General features: G+C 33.0%; 1 protein-coding gene across 10 annotated transcripts in view; it reads right to left on the reverse strand.

Annotated features, from left to right (window-relative positions):
• LOC118201025 (acetoacetyl-CoA synthetase-like) overlaps nt 1–11,743 on the reverse strand; it is a 74,363-nt gene extending 62,620 nt beyond the window's left edge. For 4 of the 10 annotated variants that reach the window (XM_085825852.1, XM_085825848.1, XM_085825843.1 and 1 more), the window contains exons 1-4: nt 11,643–11,731; nt 11,326–11,475; nt 7,045–7,289; nt 549–671 (exon numbers count right to left, since the gene is read on the reverse strand). Coding sequence is in view for 9 of the 10 variants with exons in the window: in XM_085825848.1 (XP_085681974.1) it covers nt 549–671; nt 7,045–7,252 (331 nt within the window). In the remaining variant the exon portion in view is untranslated. Of the gene's footprint in view, nt 1–548; nt 672–7,044; nt 7,290–11,325; nt 11,476–11,637 lie in introns of all 10 variants that reach the window. The other 6 variants (XM_085825847.1, XM_085825845.1, XM_085825849.1 and 3 more) reach the window with 6 other exon arrangements.
• Between the last annotated feature and the right edge of the window lie 5,740 nt (nt 11,744–17,483).

Genomic DNA, 17,483 nt, shown 5'->3' on the forward strand with positions numbered 1-17,483 from the left:
TTCTTTCTTTTAGGCTGTTCTTTCAAATTTAGTGCGTTTTTTTCTAGCTGCGAATTGCGTCTTTGAAGTCAGTGTCAGTCTATTATTATTGATATTAGTCTATTAGTATTCAGTCTACTAGTATTGATAGTAATACCGAAGATTGTTTACAATGCATGATAGCTTCCCGGCTTAATAGCTTTCGCACTTTTATTGTTTTAATTCTTTCTTCTCACTGAAAAACGATGAATTAAACAGCTTTATGTGTTTACTATAGTTATAGCACATGCTGAATGGTAGATTTTGAGAAATGAATGCTTCTCAGTTCTAATTAGAGCATAAAATTCTCTTATTTACAGATGAAAATGCAGCGGTAAAGCTTTTTGAAGAAAATACCACGAGAGAAAAACAGCGTTCTTCAAAACAACTCAATGAAACTTCCGCAGTTTTAAAACTGTATCATGGGGATCGCAGCAAAATTTTTCTGTTTCCTAGCATCTTAATTCAAACAATCTCGACGAAAACATAATTGCAGTGCATTTAACTTATTTCCAAAATACTAAACTTACTTAATTTAACATTATATTTAGATTCTATCAATTTTTTAAACGCTTTCATTTCAGCTGCGGAATCTTCGGTTGGTTGCCACACCATCTCAACATCGCTGAAATTCTTCTGATCCATTTTTAAACCTGTAAGATACTTAGAATTAATAACCACAATGATGTTACTATTTTCAAATACTGATATTAATTTTATCACTTACTTGAATATAATACATTTTATCAAAATTAACTCCAGAATCTCGAGATAAGGCTTAATCTCCTCATGTACAAGACAAATATTTATAAATCAAAACATAAAAGTTATGTCACAGAAAGAATAATATATATTTTTTTTTAATTGCTTACATTAACAAAATTTACTATAGTGCAGATTAGATGTTCTTTCGCTTTATCTCAGTTTCGAAGCTTTTTCAAAAGTGGCCATCTCAGTTAGTCGACAAAACTGACAAATTTAATGTCTTTAAATTTCAAAAGTCACTAAAAGATTACGCGTTAGACACTTTAACAAGGAAGACCCGTACCTTTTCCAAGGCTGTGCGTCTACAGACTTTAAGAAATAATCATTTTAAGATTTCATCAAATGATTATTTCCAGTATTTATTACTACGACATATAAAGTTAGTTTTACCCAGTTATTTTGGGGGGGGGATTACCTTTAATAGGTCATTCACCTACTCCACTCACGTGCCCAAAGTGTTTGGAAAAGCATACAGAATAATGTTCAAACTTTTCCCACTGCTTAGAAATGATCAACGTTTTATCAATTTGAAACGAAGAATCTACATCAGAGCTATTAGGTCTACTATTACGTATGCGTCTCCCGCCTGGACTACTGTCAGCAAGAAACACTACAAAAACTTCAGGTGTTGCAAAATAAGGCTCTTAGAATTATCATTAGTACCCCGTATTTTATAAGGAACAGAAGCCTGCACTCTGATCCAAAAATAGGATCAATCAAAGATTTCACCGCACAGATTAATGAAAGATTTTATGAGCGAACCTTAAGAAATAACACAGCAAATTTCGCAGAAATCCTGGAGTACGACATTCTAGAGGAAGATAGATTTTATAGGCTGCTCATTTGCTGCAAATTACACTCAACAATCAGACTGACCAATGAGAAAGCAGAGTTCCCTAGTTTTATTATTCAGTTTGATATTTTGTCTTTGCAGTGGAAAGCGACCAGTCTTCAGGCCTGCCCAGTTTTCAATTTAGAAAAAAAGCGCTTCAATCTGTTCGCTCCTCGTCAGGTACTTACCTGTCATGAAGAATTTTTTTACGGCCCTAATGGGACTCATAGTAATTGGCAAGAATAGGGAACACTATCGCCTGATGCAGACCAAATATCAAAATAACTTAATTTTCCTAAACAATCTCAGCTCACTGAGAGAATTTTCTCTGATGCTGATCATTTGATTCGACACAGTGTTCATATGTTGTCATGGATTCCGAAACTGAGCAAAGAACAAAAATAAAGTTTTACTGTAAAGCAGAAAAAGCATCAATGGAAACATTTGAAATATTTTGCGAAGCAAATGTAAATCAACGATTTATAGGATTCAATGTTTTTCATTGGTTATGGATCCAAAGAGGTTGATGATGAATCTCGAACAGATGAGAATATTGAAGAAGCTGGGAAACAGATGCTGAAAATGGTCACCTATCTCTTCGAATGATGTCTTATGAGCTTAATAACACTTCCCAGAAAACTACCATATAAGACATTGGAAAACGAAGAACTTGCTATCGTTTCTGTCCCTCACGCACTTGACTGCAAAGCAGAAAATAGATCGAACTTCGTCATGTCATGTTTGGTCCAAAAGCGCAAGCACTAATCTTGATTCTTTCGAACAAATTTTGACTAGAGATGAAATTTATTGCTTTGCATATTAAAGACGACTTCCACGGAATGGCAGTCATCTGGTTGGGTTGAAGAAATCTGACCATGATCATAAAAAAAATTCAGCTTCAGAAATCTAAAATATAAACAATACTGAGGGCTAATTTTGATTGTGAAACGATAATTTATAAGGAATTTGCTCCTGAGCGACATACGCTGACTCCAATTTTATAAAAAGGAAATGGATAGACTTCTGAAGACGATTCAGTATCCTAGGGTGAAGAAGTTTACGCTAGTGACTGCTTTCTGCTCTACAAACAATGCACCATAACAGAATTCCATTTTCTTCAAGCAATTTCTAGTCTGGAAATTATTAGTTGCATTCCTAAAGATGCAGTGCAGGTCTGTACTGATGGTAGTCGTACAGAAGATCGTACTGGCAGCGGCATCTTTATTAAGACTCCTCACTTTGAAACTACAATAAAGCAATGCAACCCTGACACTTACTCTGCTTTCAGGAGCGAGTTAATTGCGATTAATGTGAGGCTTGATGCTATCTTGTCATATGATAGTGATTTTAGGAAACTTGATTTTATCGGACAGCCGCCGTGGACTTGGTGCATCTTGGTGGTTGGTCTTCCGCAAACGATGAAACCAGCATATCTAATCTGCTCAAACTGAGGAAGATCTATCAGACCCACAAAGTCCACCTCCAGTGGATCCCTTCACATGTTAATATTAGTGGTAATGAGGTCGCCGATAAAGTGGCAAAAGAGGGTAGTGAAAATGAAACGGCCACTGGCTCCTCACTTACTTACCAAGAACTTAATTCAAATGAAAGATCTAAACTTAATATTATATCGTATATTCCACCTACGCGCCAATGGTACACAGGAACATCCCCTGCCTCCCCACAGAAAATCAAATGTGACCGTGTCTCCCAGACTGTTCTGAATAGACTAAAAGGTGGCCGCCTTAAATGTCTTTCCTTTGATAAGTGGCAAAAAAATCCATCCCAATTGCAAAAAATGCTGTGAGCATCCAGCTTCACCGGATCACATAATGTGTTGCATCGGACTTTCTAAGGAGGACTTAACATCCGATCCCCTCACTGTTATTGATTTTTTGGCGATCAACAACCTTCTGAAGCTGATCTGACATATATCAGATCTTTCGAGGATAAGCAACAACAAAAACAACAATTACTAGTAATATAAAGTATCGCAATTTTCAACCCTTATAACGACTCTCTGTTCCCTAATATATGAAGTCTCACAGTCATTGTCATTATTTTAATAACACGGAAGAAATTCCAAAAACTGTAACAGTCAGACACTTGAACAGTACTGTAAAAGATGAGTTCTGCGAAAACATCAACACCTTGACGAGCGTGCCAAGAGATCTCAGTTGTAAATCAATTCCTGTAAGGTGACAACTAAGAAAGGAAATATTTTTGTCAAATTTCTATTTTTTACAAATTTAGACTTTATGGAAGGTTTGTGTAAATTAATAAAAAATATATTTGCTATGTAAAACAAATTACAAAATACACTTTTCCAAGAAAATTAGGTAACGAAATTAATTTATAAGCCTGAATCACAATGAATTTCTGTTTCCACTATAATAAAACCATAGAATTAATTTTAATTTAACTAGATAAACAAAACACAAAACTAATTATGTTGCTTTGTTTTTATTTTTACTAAATTTGAACAATGAAATTGTCTTGAATGGTGTAAAAACTATAGATTTTATTTTCCTGCAACTTTTCTTTATTATCACGCTTCTGTTTCATCAATGAATTGTAGTGATTTTCATTGGTATAAAATAATAAAATTACTTGCACTGTAAACAGTGAGCAATAGGTTGTAAAAAAATGTGCAACTGCTCCTCAATTATGTTTACTGATTGTATAATATTTACGAATGGCATCGACTAATATAAATGTAGTTCAGATTCACCGAAATTAATTCCTTACATTTTTTTATCTCTTGTATTTATTGTATTCATTTATAATTTTGTATGTATATTAATGAACAAAAAAAATTAAGTGTAATTACAACTATTCAAAAACGGTAATAATAAACTGCAAGAGAAACTTTTACAAATAAGTCACATTCATTAAAGTTAAAACAAACTAAAAAGAATGTTTAAGATTATTTAAAGTATTTTTTCTCTGCTTTCTGCATGCCTTCGCCTTCGAGAAGTTACGCCTGTTCGAGTTATCCAGAATTTGAATCCCAGCGAGGGAAAAATGGATTTAACTTTCCTGGCTTCAAAAAATTATAAAATCACTCTATAAGGGGTGCCCGAGGCCCACCAGCGGTCGAGCAGTAAAAGCCACTAAACACTGGTAGTTCGATTCGGGATTCGAGTCGAGGAGAACGGGCTGGCTCCATGGGCGTTTTAGTGGTTTTTTTCATGTATAACATCTATACGAGACAGTTTCCTTAAAAGGACCTCCACAGGGCATCCCTCCCTTACCGTATAGTGCCTAAGGCAGATCACGTAATAAGTAAAAAAGTGTGGCACCCTATTTAAAAGGTGGAAGACGATTATTCCTCACCACCAGACTTTGTCTACTAGGTGCCATAATATCTAGTCGTCTTTTAAAAGAGCCAGTATGTAAGGTATTTTCTCTCTCCTTTCCGCATGCCTTCGTGGTGTAACTCCCCAATACGCTCGACGGGTCTTCGAGAGCTCTGGGTTCGAAACTTTGAGACGATATTGCGGATTTCTTCAATTTCGTGTCTTCAAAAATCGTAAAAGGCTTTACAATTGTAATCAATGCATTTCTTTTTAAAAGCTTTAAAGTGGATACCTGTTTTAGAATTATGGGTCTTCTGCTTCGTAACCATTAAGAAAATGTTTTCAAAATAATGCCCATTTACTCCCTGTTCAATAAAGATGTTACTTAAACTGTTCTTCATTGGTAAGGTACAAACATCCTTTAATACCCTGCTTACTATCCTGGTTCAGAAGGCTTATTGTGCTATTATGCATTTAGTATTTTTAAGTACGGTATTCAAGCATTATCTGTACATTATTAAGTACTGTATAATGTGTTATATGTCTATTTCCCTGTACTTCAAAATATAGAAACATAATGTCATTTATGATAATATGCTTTCTGTTGTTAATTATATTCCACTAGTGATTGAATGGCTGAAAACCTCTGAATTTTCCTAGTTTGATTCGCATTCAAATCTTGCTGAAAAATTTTAGCTGTATAGGCGTTTTCATAGTTTTCTACACGTGTAATGCGAGTGAATTAATGTTCCACGAAAACAATATTTTTCTTAAATGGATAGCTGTAATGTGCTGAATGATAATCGACTGAACAAAATTTCTATAACTCTAAAGTTGTTCAGAAAAAAGCAAAAAGAATGCTAAGTGTTGGTAATATTGAGAGCACATGTAATAAACGATTTCATACTGCGGAGTAAACCATGGTATTCTTCTGTTATCAGGACCGGATTCAGAAATGTGTGTAGTTATGTGCGTATATATGTGAGTACACGCACAGATAGATATGTATGTGCGTATATATGTATGTACACACGCAGACACGTATGTAAACTGCGCCAAAAAAAAAGGGGGGCCGTTCTACGAGGGCATTTCGAAAAGTAAAGTTACACCGTACGCCAGAGGAAAAGAAAAGCTTTGGTGAGCAAGTTGGCAACACAGGTGTTAACCTTGAACCAAGGTTCTTTAATATACTAAGGTTAGGCCAGGAACGGAAAAAGCGTGCCATTGGTTGCTGGTAGTGACGTCACCCGGGAGACAGGACGCATCGGCCGACGCGTCTGCTACATGATTTTGGTAATGGAAAAAATGTAAACTAAAGCAAAATGATCATTTTATATGTGGTAGATACACCGGAAATACCGGGTATATACTTTCCGATTAAGTATTTTGTTAAAGAAAATGTTTATTTTATGCATAGAATTCGTACGAATGCTGAAAATAATTATAAACATTAAATTCTTTTCGTAAAGGGAAGCCTTAGAAAATGAAAAACGATATTTAAGTTAACTAAGGGAAATAAATATTGTAAAACAAGGTATTTTTCAATATTTTTTCGTAGTATTGTTTGCACTAAATAAATTTTGTTGAACAGAACACATGATGGCATAACTGCTAAGACCATGGTAAAAACATAATAAAAAAGTATTGTTCTATTTATTTTCATTGCTCATGCACTTTTTTTAATACAAATGAACTTTGACATTCCATGAGAAAGATATGATCGTGATTTTCAGTTTAATTTACATATCTCAAGCAAAAATATATATAAAAAGATTTGACTTAACAAATTCATATTTAAATACCATAAAATTCTACAAATTTCTTAATATCCGTCATTATACTTTTAAATAGTATACTTATCACATTCTTTTTAAAGTGAAAAGTCACTTCATACTGATTCACTTCAGATTTTAGCAGAAGTGCATATTTTTTCAGTATAATCTAAAAGTACTCTTATAACCCCTTACACTCCCAAGATTTCTATATAACATTTATCCTGACGTAATTATTTGCTATAGTAAATAATCTTCGATATCGGCATCCTATTCTTCCTTCCATACATTAAAAATGGAACAATTAAAATACATTTTCTTAGACATATACGCATAATAATAATAATAATAAACTTGCCATACATCTTAGTTTCAGCCCACCAGCAGCTGAGCGGTAAAGTCGCTGAACACTGGTAGTTCGGTCCGAATCCCGCAAACGGGCTGGCTGCATGGGCGTTTTCGTGGTTTTCCTCATGTGTAATGTGTATACGAGCCAGTTTACCTGAGAAAGTCCTCCAAGAAGGCATCACACCTATTACGCAGATAGCCCTAGTGTGCTTTGCCATAATTAAATACACCACCACATCTTAGTTTCAATTCAGCCTGTACACAAATTAAATATTTTTAATTACTAATGTATTTTTATCAGGTTGTTTCTTAAAATACTTTTGTTATACTCAAAATATGTGTTCAATATTAAATTATTTTTCTTTCTCTTATAATTAAAAACAAGTTATATGGAATCAAAATTAAAACATATGCAGCAGTTAAATAACACTGAAGAGTATCTACTTACTCTTTCGCTATTTGTATTCTAGCATTATACACAGATTTGTTTTCCTTCAGAGTCAGCTATGTGTAAGTTCACTTAGTTATATCAATTAAATTACATCAGACATATGCATCAGTTAAACAACATTGAAGGAAATATGTTGCTCGCTCATCGATGTTTGCATCATAGTGTGGTCGAGAAATTGTTCTTTCTTCTGAAGCATGTATCAGTTTACTTAGTTCTCAATGCTTAACCCAGACATTGCTTCAATACATAGAATTACTTTTGGGATGTAAAGAAAGTAACCAAAACATGTGAATTAACTTGGATAAGCGAATTTATCAACTAATCATTCAGGTAGTCACTATTGGTAAACACGACACTGAGATTAAATATCTCGCTATAAGTCTCCTTCATAAAAGGAAAATTATGATAAAATGAATAGCACATATTCTGGCATTTTCGATGTTGAAATTATCTGCTCTTTTGCAGCGAATAGTCCATAACTTACGATCACTTGGAAAACGATGGTATGTGATGCCTTGACTTTTAGTTTTCCTTCTATAATTCTGACACAACGCTATAACACAACTTGCCATTTCCGACTAGGTATAAAAGCAAATTAACAACACAAATCAAATGTATCCCAGATCAAATGCAACGAATGTAAACAAACGCCGAGAACTAACGACTGTCACCCACATGACGTCATGCGCAGGTGGCATAATTTTCTCCCTGCACTACGCATCGCTCTTGGGCCCCCCCTGACCTTGAACCATTAGCTTTCTCCTCGCGGTCGTTCGGCATTTTAGCGTTGATTCTGGTTGGAGCAGGTTGTGTTTAAAATGGCTGCGCCGATTCAGAATCCCGCCAAATGCGAAGCGTGCTCCGTCATACGTTTTCTTCATGCAGAAGGTCAGCGACCAGCGGATATTCACAAAGAAATTGTTTCTGTTTATGGTAACAAAATGTAACGAAATGGTGTCGTCATTTCTCTGAAGGTAGGACCGATGTTCATGACGAACAAAGAACAGGTCGGCCATCTGTGATCTCTGATGCCCTTCTTCAGAGAACAGAAGAAGCAATTCGTGGGAATAGACGTCTCAAATTGAAAGAATTGCATCAGATCATACCGAAAGTGTCAATGACAACTCTTTATGAAGTTGTGACTGTCAAGTTAGGGTACAGGAAATTGAGTACGCCCTGGGTTCCAACAGGCGGCAACCTTCTATGACTGTGGGATACAAAAGCTTGTGCACCGACTTAACAAATGTTTGGATAACGGGTGGTGATTATGTCGAAAAATAATAAATAATCCAGTTAATAAGATGTAATTGACGTTTTCTAAAAAAAATTTTTTTTTTTTTTTCTAAAGAAATGCGAGCCATTGTATCTTTACTTTTCGAAATGCCCTCGTATATCTCCCGTTCTACTGGGCCGATTGACGAAATTCAAATTGAGTTTTTCATGTCTCAAAAATACGACTTAGGATATATATTAGATTTATATGTAGCTTTGTTCTAACAGGTATTTTGACAAAAAATCCGACGTTTTCTGAAATAACATACCATGTTTTTTTCCTTATTTCGATTCTACGACTCAAATTATGCCTAGACATTAAATTTTATAACTTTTGGTGAGAAATTTAAAAATTTATCTTGGCGAATTTTGTTTAGTTTGCGCCAAGAATAATTCACTTTTCGAACTTCTGAATTTATAGCAATCTATTTTCATTTCCTTTTTCCACGAGCCATTTTTCATTGTCCACGAGGGGGAAAAAAATTCATCGTTAATACCTTCAAATAATTTTAGCAAAGTGCATAAACCACATTTTCGTTATTATCGCATATAATAAATACGCCAAATTTCAAAACGCATCAAAATGTAAATTCACGTATATCTTAGGAAAGTTTCAATAAAAAACTTCAATTTTTTGCATGTATGCTTAAAAATACATCTTTAAGATGGTGGTAAAACTTTTATAGGTTATAATTCAAACTTGTTTTTGACAAATTTATAAAAATTATTTTAAAAATAAGTCATAAAAAATGCGCGAATTTGTATTTAGAATGAACCTAAATTTCCAAATCTTAAAGGAATAATCAAATATGTTTAATAAAAAAAAAAGAATACATGAAACGGGACATAAAAAACGCAAGTTGAATTTACGTACGAAGGTATGTACGTACGTACGTATCTCGCATAACTCAAGAACGAGTAGCCTCAGAACGTTGAAATTTTGTATATAGGACTGCTATAACATGTACATGTGCACCTCGTATTTTGGTTGCAATCGGCAGCACCAAACGTATATAAATATATTTATATATATATATCCACTCTGCTACCCTGCTCAGTAATCTCAGTTTCTTTACTCTTATATGTTTGTAAATTGTACATTTTTTGCTTTAAAAATGATTGAATTATGTTGTTTTTATCTTCCGGTTAAGGGTTTTATGCCTTTAGTTAATCTGTATGCAATATTTTTATAATTATCAACAATTTAAAGTTGTCTAAGTGCTGCTAAGCCTTTTTTTTTTAATAGCGGAGATTGATGTTTACATTTGAAACAGGAGACTAGTGGATTTGTTGCCAATCTAGAGAAACTTAGCTTCGCAACAACAAAGATAACGCATTCATTTAATTGCGAATTAAATTATGCTTAATCCTTTCTGGAATTTTTTCGAGGAAATAAGTGTTTAAGATTTATTTCGTAATTTTTAATATAGATATTTTGAGTTTTTATATATTTTTGCCTTCTCGCGAAGTGAGAACTGAATTAATTGAATGAGAAATTTTCAATCGTCTGTGAAAGACTGTCTCTTTTTTGTTTTGTTTGCTTAATTTCTTTTATACATCATTCTAGCTTTATTATAGTATTTGAATAGAATAAACATGTGGCAACGATTAGATAATTCTATGCTTTAAATGATATAAATTTTGTGCATCATGAGTTATAATATGAACGAAATATATAAGTTAAATGTTATATAATTATTAATACTGTTAAGTGAATCTAGCGCCGGAGATTCGCTGTGGTAAACAAATACTAGAGTGAATTTTAAAGAATGCATTTATTCTATTGTGGTTTATGCGCTATCGACGAAGTAGATTTAATTTAGTCCAATAAGTTTAATAGAAATGCAAGAAAAAATGCGTATAATTTAATATTCCGTACAAGGAAGTCATGTGGTGTACACATCAGATTTTTTTAAATAATGAAACCAAAGTTGCTGTTTGATTTTGTTTTTACTGAAATCGATCTTATTGCTTTTAACTACTAACTAACATTCTCAGCTCAACATTCCCTAAACTTAAGATTATTTTTTATTTAGAAAGAATGCAACGCATAATTAATACCAATTTTTTTTTTTTTTTTTTTTTTTTTTTTTTTCTTTTCATTTTTAGAATTTTTAAATTTATTTTTGGAAAACCTGTATAGAAATTAACGAAAAAATCTCTACTATTTAAGCATGAATCCGGAGAACATCTAATGGTAACATGTAAAACATATATATCCCGGTTAAAATGAATTATATAAGCATTTTAGGTTACTTTTGATCAATATTACTATTACTATGCGTTCCTTCGACAATTTAAATTCTTTGTTTTGGTCATTCTTTTAGCTGCATATTTCATTATTAATTTTTAACGCTGGTTGTTGGATGTAATCACCCTGGTAACATTAACATAATTACATAAAAATACCTTACATTAACTTTTCTTTTTCATCTCGAAACATGTTTTACTTTTGAATTACTTCAACTCCAGCATGATGGAAACATGATAATTTTAAAACAAATATTGAATAAGAGAACATCACACTTGAAATAAATAACAAAGCAAATACATATATTTCTACGTTACTCTAAGTTGGAATGATCTGTCTCCTATCGGTCACTTCTCATTCACTGATCTCAGCAAATAATAAGTCGTGTTGTTTTCCTAAAACTTGAAAGCTAAGTATAAGCAAAGTGGTTCTATGTAATCATCAGTTTAAGAGGTAACAGAGGATCACTGAAAACAGAATATCCACAGTTTCAATGTATGTTATTTATTCATGCATGTAAAAAAGTATTATTTGCACGGAAAAACTTCAGGCAACGTTTTAAACTAATAAAAAGGAGAATAATTTAAATTAAAGAAAAACAAATAAGTAACAGGCAAATAAATTTCTACCTTACTTTAAGCTGGGATGTTTTGCATCCTAACGGCCACTATGCATTCACTTATCTGAGAAAATAAGAAATCATCCTGTTTATTTAATTCCACGCCTCGTCTGGAACTTGGGAGATAAGAACAGGGAAGGTGATTTTACGTAATCAGCAGTTCAAAAGATAGCACACGAATCATTGAAAATAGATAAATAGTTTCAATAATAATTCATTTTTTCATACATCTCAATAAATGTTGGTAAAACGAAAAACTTCAAGCAATACTATTATTAGAGAGGAGAAGGATTTAAAGGAGAAGGACTATTAAAAAGAAGAAGAATTTAAATTAAAGATTTGATTAATTTCCTTTTTTTTTCGGATACAGATACTTCAGCGTTCTTCAAAATATGGTTCTCAAAGCCTGCCTTTGTGTTTTTTCCATATTTCAAAAAACGGCCCAAAATAAAATTTTAATTAACAGCCTATACCATGTTATATGTGAAAATCTGAGTGTCTAGAAATTAGACATGGGAATCTTCTGTCACGTTTTTCTCAAAAGACTAATATTTTATGCAATTAATTACCAGTTACGATATCTACGGACTTCTTATTCTAGTTTAGCAATAAAAGAGAAATTTAAAGAACTATGACAATGATACTTCTTACCAGTACTCAACCAAAATGCAAAATTCGGCAGGCTCATCACCTCTGCAGTTGGCGTATCAAATTTCACTTAATTTTTCAGTTTATAAGGTATTTCTCCCGCCTTCTTGGCATGCCTTCGTGGTGTGGTGGTCTGCACGCTCAGCGCGTAATTGAGAGATCCGCGGTTCGATTCCCGGAGAAGGCGGTTGCTCATGCGACATGCGACGGAGGACGTGGGCACCACCCCTTTACCATATGGTTAATTGGTGTAGCGCCACGTCCACCAGTGTCAATATAAATATCAAGAACTCGGACGCTAGGTGCATTAGATTTCACTTATTGCGCCTGACTGGCGTAAGATAAAATGTTCTACTGTATGCATGCAGGGGTAGGATATGGAAACAGTAAGATGATAATGCATAAAACAATTATATGTGGAGATATGATGAAATATAACATACCAACACAGATATCATAGATACATTAAACATATGTTACATAAAAATCAATAGCTAACATACTATTATACCTACATTAATCAAACATTACCTAAATATCAAGGACTGAGGCACTAGTTGCATTAAAATTTCACTTACTACTCCACACAGGGGCGCGTGAAAATATTCTATGGTACATAGTTATTTACATGCAGGGGTAAAACATGGAAAAAGTTACTTAACAATTATTAACACCCAATATCCTAAATACATTAAACTTTTGTTACACTCATTGTTCATCTCCCCGGCCTCAAAAAAAGGTCCTAATGTGTCTGCAGTAAAATGTGCCAAGCGCCTTCGCGGCATGTCTTCTGGTGTGGCGCGTATTCCGGAGGTCCGTGGTTCGATTCCCGGCGGAGGCTTTCCTAATTTTTCATTTCTACTGCTTTTTTTTTAAAAAAAAAAAAAAGACCTAATGACTCTACAAATTTATAATGCAGAGATTGTCGAAACTCTTTATAATAATGACCCTGAATAATTAAATTTTATTATAATAATAACCCTGACTAATTAAACTTTATTTTACACTAACATAATTACTTAATAAAAATATAAAATGAGCAAGTTTTAATTAAGTACATTTTAAAAATACAAGCATATTTTCACCAAGATATGCTAAAAAATTGCTTTTGAATTAAATGTCTAAGGTGGTAAGCAGAACATTCCATTTTATGAAAGTAGTTCCCACTTGAAAAATGTTTGAGAATGCTGGGTTTATTTGATTAAAATTATCATCATTACATCACTTTTCATCCTGACTTTGCTAATCATATATAGACAAAATGTGATCTCAAAATTCCTTTCCATCCCCCCCCCCGAAAAAAAAATTCAGATGGAAGGAAAATATTTATGAGCTTGAGATTCATATGGTTATCTAAATTTCGTTTTTCGTGTTAAATTTTAAAATATTTATCTGGAATCTCAAATAAGACTCCTTTAACCGTTTTTATTGAAATCACCTAAATCTGAAATCGCATAAGGAGAATATCATTCTTCCTAGATACAAATACCATTTCTTCTATTCAATTTTTGAAATTCCTTTCTTTTCGAATAAATTTGATCAATCTACTTAAAAACATGACATCGCGTTAAACGTTCATCGAAGTCTGCTTTGAAATTTTCAGACTAATAATGTCTTATTCACGTCGAGTGCCCATAGATCTCTCAAGGCTAGCAGCAGCCTTGAGAGATGGATGACGGTTTAGCATATTTAGTTAATATTGTGGCAGCTGACCAAACGTCTACTTCTTATCATACCGATTACGATTTCTGCCTCCTTTAAACCTACATCGTTTGTTATTAAAGTCTGCATAAACCTCTGAATTGAGCGACTAGATAACGGAAGTATGCATTAAAAACTGAATCAAGCTCACTATTAGTAAAATTTAAATCAAATCTCACACATAAAAGTTTCATTAGCGTATAAGGTATTTCTCCCGCCTTCCTGGTGTAGTGGTTCTGCACACTGCGCCGGTATTCCAGAGGTCCGTAGTTCGATTCCCGGGGAAGGCGGTTACTAATTTTTCATCTCTCTTGCTTCCAAAAAATCTTAATGTCTCTACAATGGCGCCGGAACTAAAAGGGTGTTAGGTGATGATTCTCCTCACCCAGGATTTGGCTACTGGGTCCTCTAAAAAAACCCAATCGCCCTTTTAGAGGGGGAGTATACAATGTATTTCTCCCGCCTTCCTAGCCTGCCGTCGTGGTTCTGCGCGCTGGGCCGGTATTCCAGAGGTCCGTGATTCGATTCCCGGCAAGGTCTCTTGCTTCCAAAAAATCCTAATGTCTCTACAAGCGTCTAATCTAAGTGGCTGACTGAAGGAGTGAAATGAACACAGAATATTTTCTGGATTCTAAGTTAATGTTACAATATATTTGACCTAATTAAATAAATAGTTACAGAAATTTAAGCCTTTTATCAGCTTATCTGTACATATATTTATATCATTACTTTCTTTTGTTTTATATAAAAGTAAACTTAATCTTTGAAGAGTAAAAATACATCATCTATTAATGTAGACCAGCGATTCTCAACCGGTTGGTACACGTACCACTGGTGATACGCAAGAGAAAAATTGCAGAAACGACGTTTTCAAAAGGAGTAGCAATGGATATTATATTTAATAGGAAATAAAAACAAGTTCCTATAAAAAATAATAGTATCTCATTCATTCTTTTAGAGCTGGTCGTTTAATTAGCATGTCTACACTTATATCGTCATCATTTTCAGGCTCGTATTCCTCTATTTTCAATTGGAATAATTCTTTTACGTCAATTTGCTTTCTCTAACAGCAGGTAGTATTTCGTCTTCTTGCTGCTTTGTAGTTCTTAATTTTCTACGCGATTTGAGAACATCGTCATTTGTTTTTGAAAATCTCGTAATGTGTTGTGCATTTAAATATTTGTGAAAAAATAATAAAACAAACCTAGATTTTAAGAATGGAAAAATGGCTAGGATGATTAAGCGGAAAAGTGATGATTCACAGGTGATGGATCCAGGACAATCTGCTAGCATTAAGAATATTGAAATGAAAAGAAAAATTCTTTATAGACCATATAATGAAAGTTATTTATCATTTGGATTTACTCGGAATAGAGATGAAAATTTTATAGAAAATATAATGAAAGTTATTGATGGATTTACCTCGAATTGCGGTGAATTATTATTTAATCAAAGAATGAAACCATCGTTTCTTAAAAGACATCTTGAATCCAAGCATGCCAATTAAAAGGATAAATCTGAAGAATACTTAAGAGGCAATTATTTGAGTTCAAAAATAGTAAACAAGTAATGAAAGGTTTTGTTACTTCAAGTGAAAAACCTTTGTAATTTAGTTACCTACTAAGCCTAAGAATTGACAAGACTGCGTAAGCTCAAACTATTGGAGGAAACCTTATGTTACCAGTAGCTAAAGATATCGTTATAACATTATTCAACAAAATGCGCTACTGAACTTAATAAATAGTCTGTTATCAAATGATACAGCAAGTCGACGAATTCATGAAATGGTAAATTCCGTAAAAGAGACACTTATTCAAAAATAAAACACAGTGAGTATTTAGCATTGCAATTGGATGAAAGTATTGATGTAACGAACTTTGTTCAATTATTAGTTTACATACGTTTCGAAGAAGGTAAACGAATCGCCTAAGAGTATTTATTTTGTGAATCTGTTCATGATAGAGTGACTTCAAATGAAATTTTAAAAGTAATTGACAATTTTATGTCTAAGAATGGCATTCCTTCCAAAAAGTGCATTGTCTTATCCAGTGACGGAGTTCAGGCTTTAACAGGAAAACATTCCGGTGTTATTTATCAAATAACGAAAGTCTCGTCTAAAACTAAATTTACGCACTTCCCCATTCATCGTGAAGCTTTAGTAGCCAAAACAATCCCCGAAAACCTGGAAAGCGTTTTAAATCAAGTTGTGGAAATTACTAATCTACTAAAAACCGAGCTTTATATTCAAGAACATTTGTTATTTTCTGCCAAGAGGTGGGCAGTGACCATGAAACGACTTATACGTTATATTCCGAAGTAAGGTTAAACCGTCTTTTTGAACTTCGATCCGAAATTCAAATTTTATCAAAATAAAATTTGAATGCAAAAATGTTTAATTGGTAAACTGTGGATGGCGGTTTAGCATAGTTAGATAATATTTTGGGAAAGTTGATTGAATAAAATTTAGGATTGCAAGGACAAAGTGTTAAAAAGCGTCAATTTGTTTACCATTAGAGATAAAATAAATGCAATTATAAAAACCTCGAGCTAATAATCAAAGAACTGGATAATAACAATTAAGGTTTTTACCACTTTTAGAAAGTTTTATAAAGAAAATAAAAGAAAAATTAGCATCCTACATCAAAAATCGTTGTATTTCATTGATAAATGATTTCAACATATATTTTCCAGAGGATTGTGGAAAAGGGAATTTGGCTAGAAATCCATTTTGTTCAAATGTACCTGAAATTTTATCTCGTAAATAAAAAGAACAATTAATAGAAATTTCATGGGATCGAGCTCTAACTGAAGATTTTAAAAATAACACAATTATTAACTTTTAGCTGAACCGAAAAAGGAAAATTTAAAGGCATTTCAAATAAAGCTATTAATTTTTTTTTTCGGAATCTGTTAGTATGATCAAGGTTTTCTTCCATGTTATATTTGTAAAATAAATACAGAATAAAATTAAAACTGGATCCTACTTTACCGTTAAAACTAAGTGAAAAAAGAACAGACATAAGGAATTTGTTTTCTCCTTAAAAGCCCACACTTCACACTAAATTTTGGAATTAAAGTACATTATAACTTAAATTTTTATAATTAAAATGGGAACCAATTTTTAATCTAATATTTTTCATGTGTGCATATTTAATAGGCTGTGCTTTCTGTATACATATTTAATAGGCCAATAGGTTGTGCAAATGGCAAAATATACATACATTTTTTAATATTTCTTTTCAGATTCTTTTCATATTTCTTTTCAGAAATTGAAAAATATTCATTGTAAAATGTAATGGTGTTAAAAAAACTAAAGTGTTTCAAATTTTGTTTAGATAGTACGCGTTAGTCAAAAGGTTGAGATCCGCTTATGTAGGCCATTTTTAATGCATACAAATAATAAAATATTGGAGTAAAAAAAGATATTAAAATTTAGACTTTAAATATATATTTTTACAGCTTAACTTTAAATCATAATTGTATGCTTCATTCTCAAATTTAAATGTG

The sequence above is a fragment of the Stegodyphus dumicola genome, chromosome 10 (assembly GCF_044657685.1).
Source record: "Stegodyphus dumicola isolate Sdum_Otavi_A_Nest chromosome 10, ASM4465768v1".
NCBI lineage: Eukaryota > Metazoa > Arthropoda > Arachnida > Araneae > Eresidae > Stegodyphus > Stegodyphus dumicola.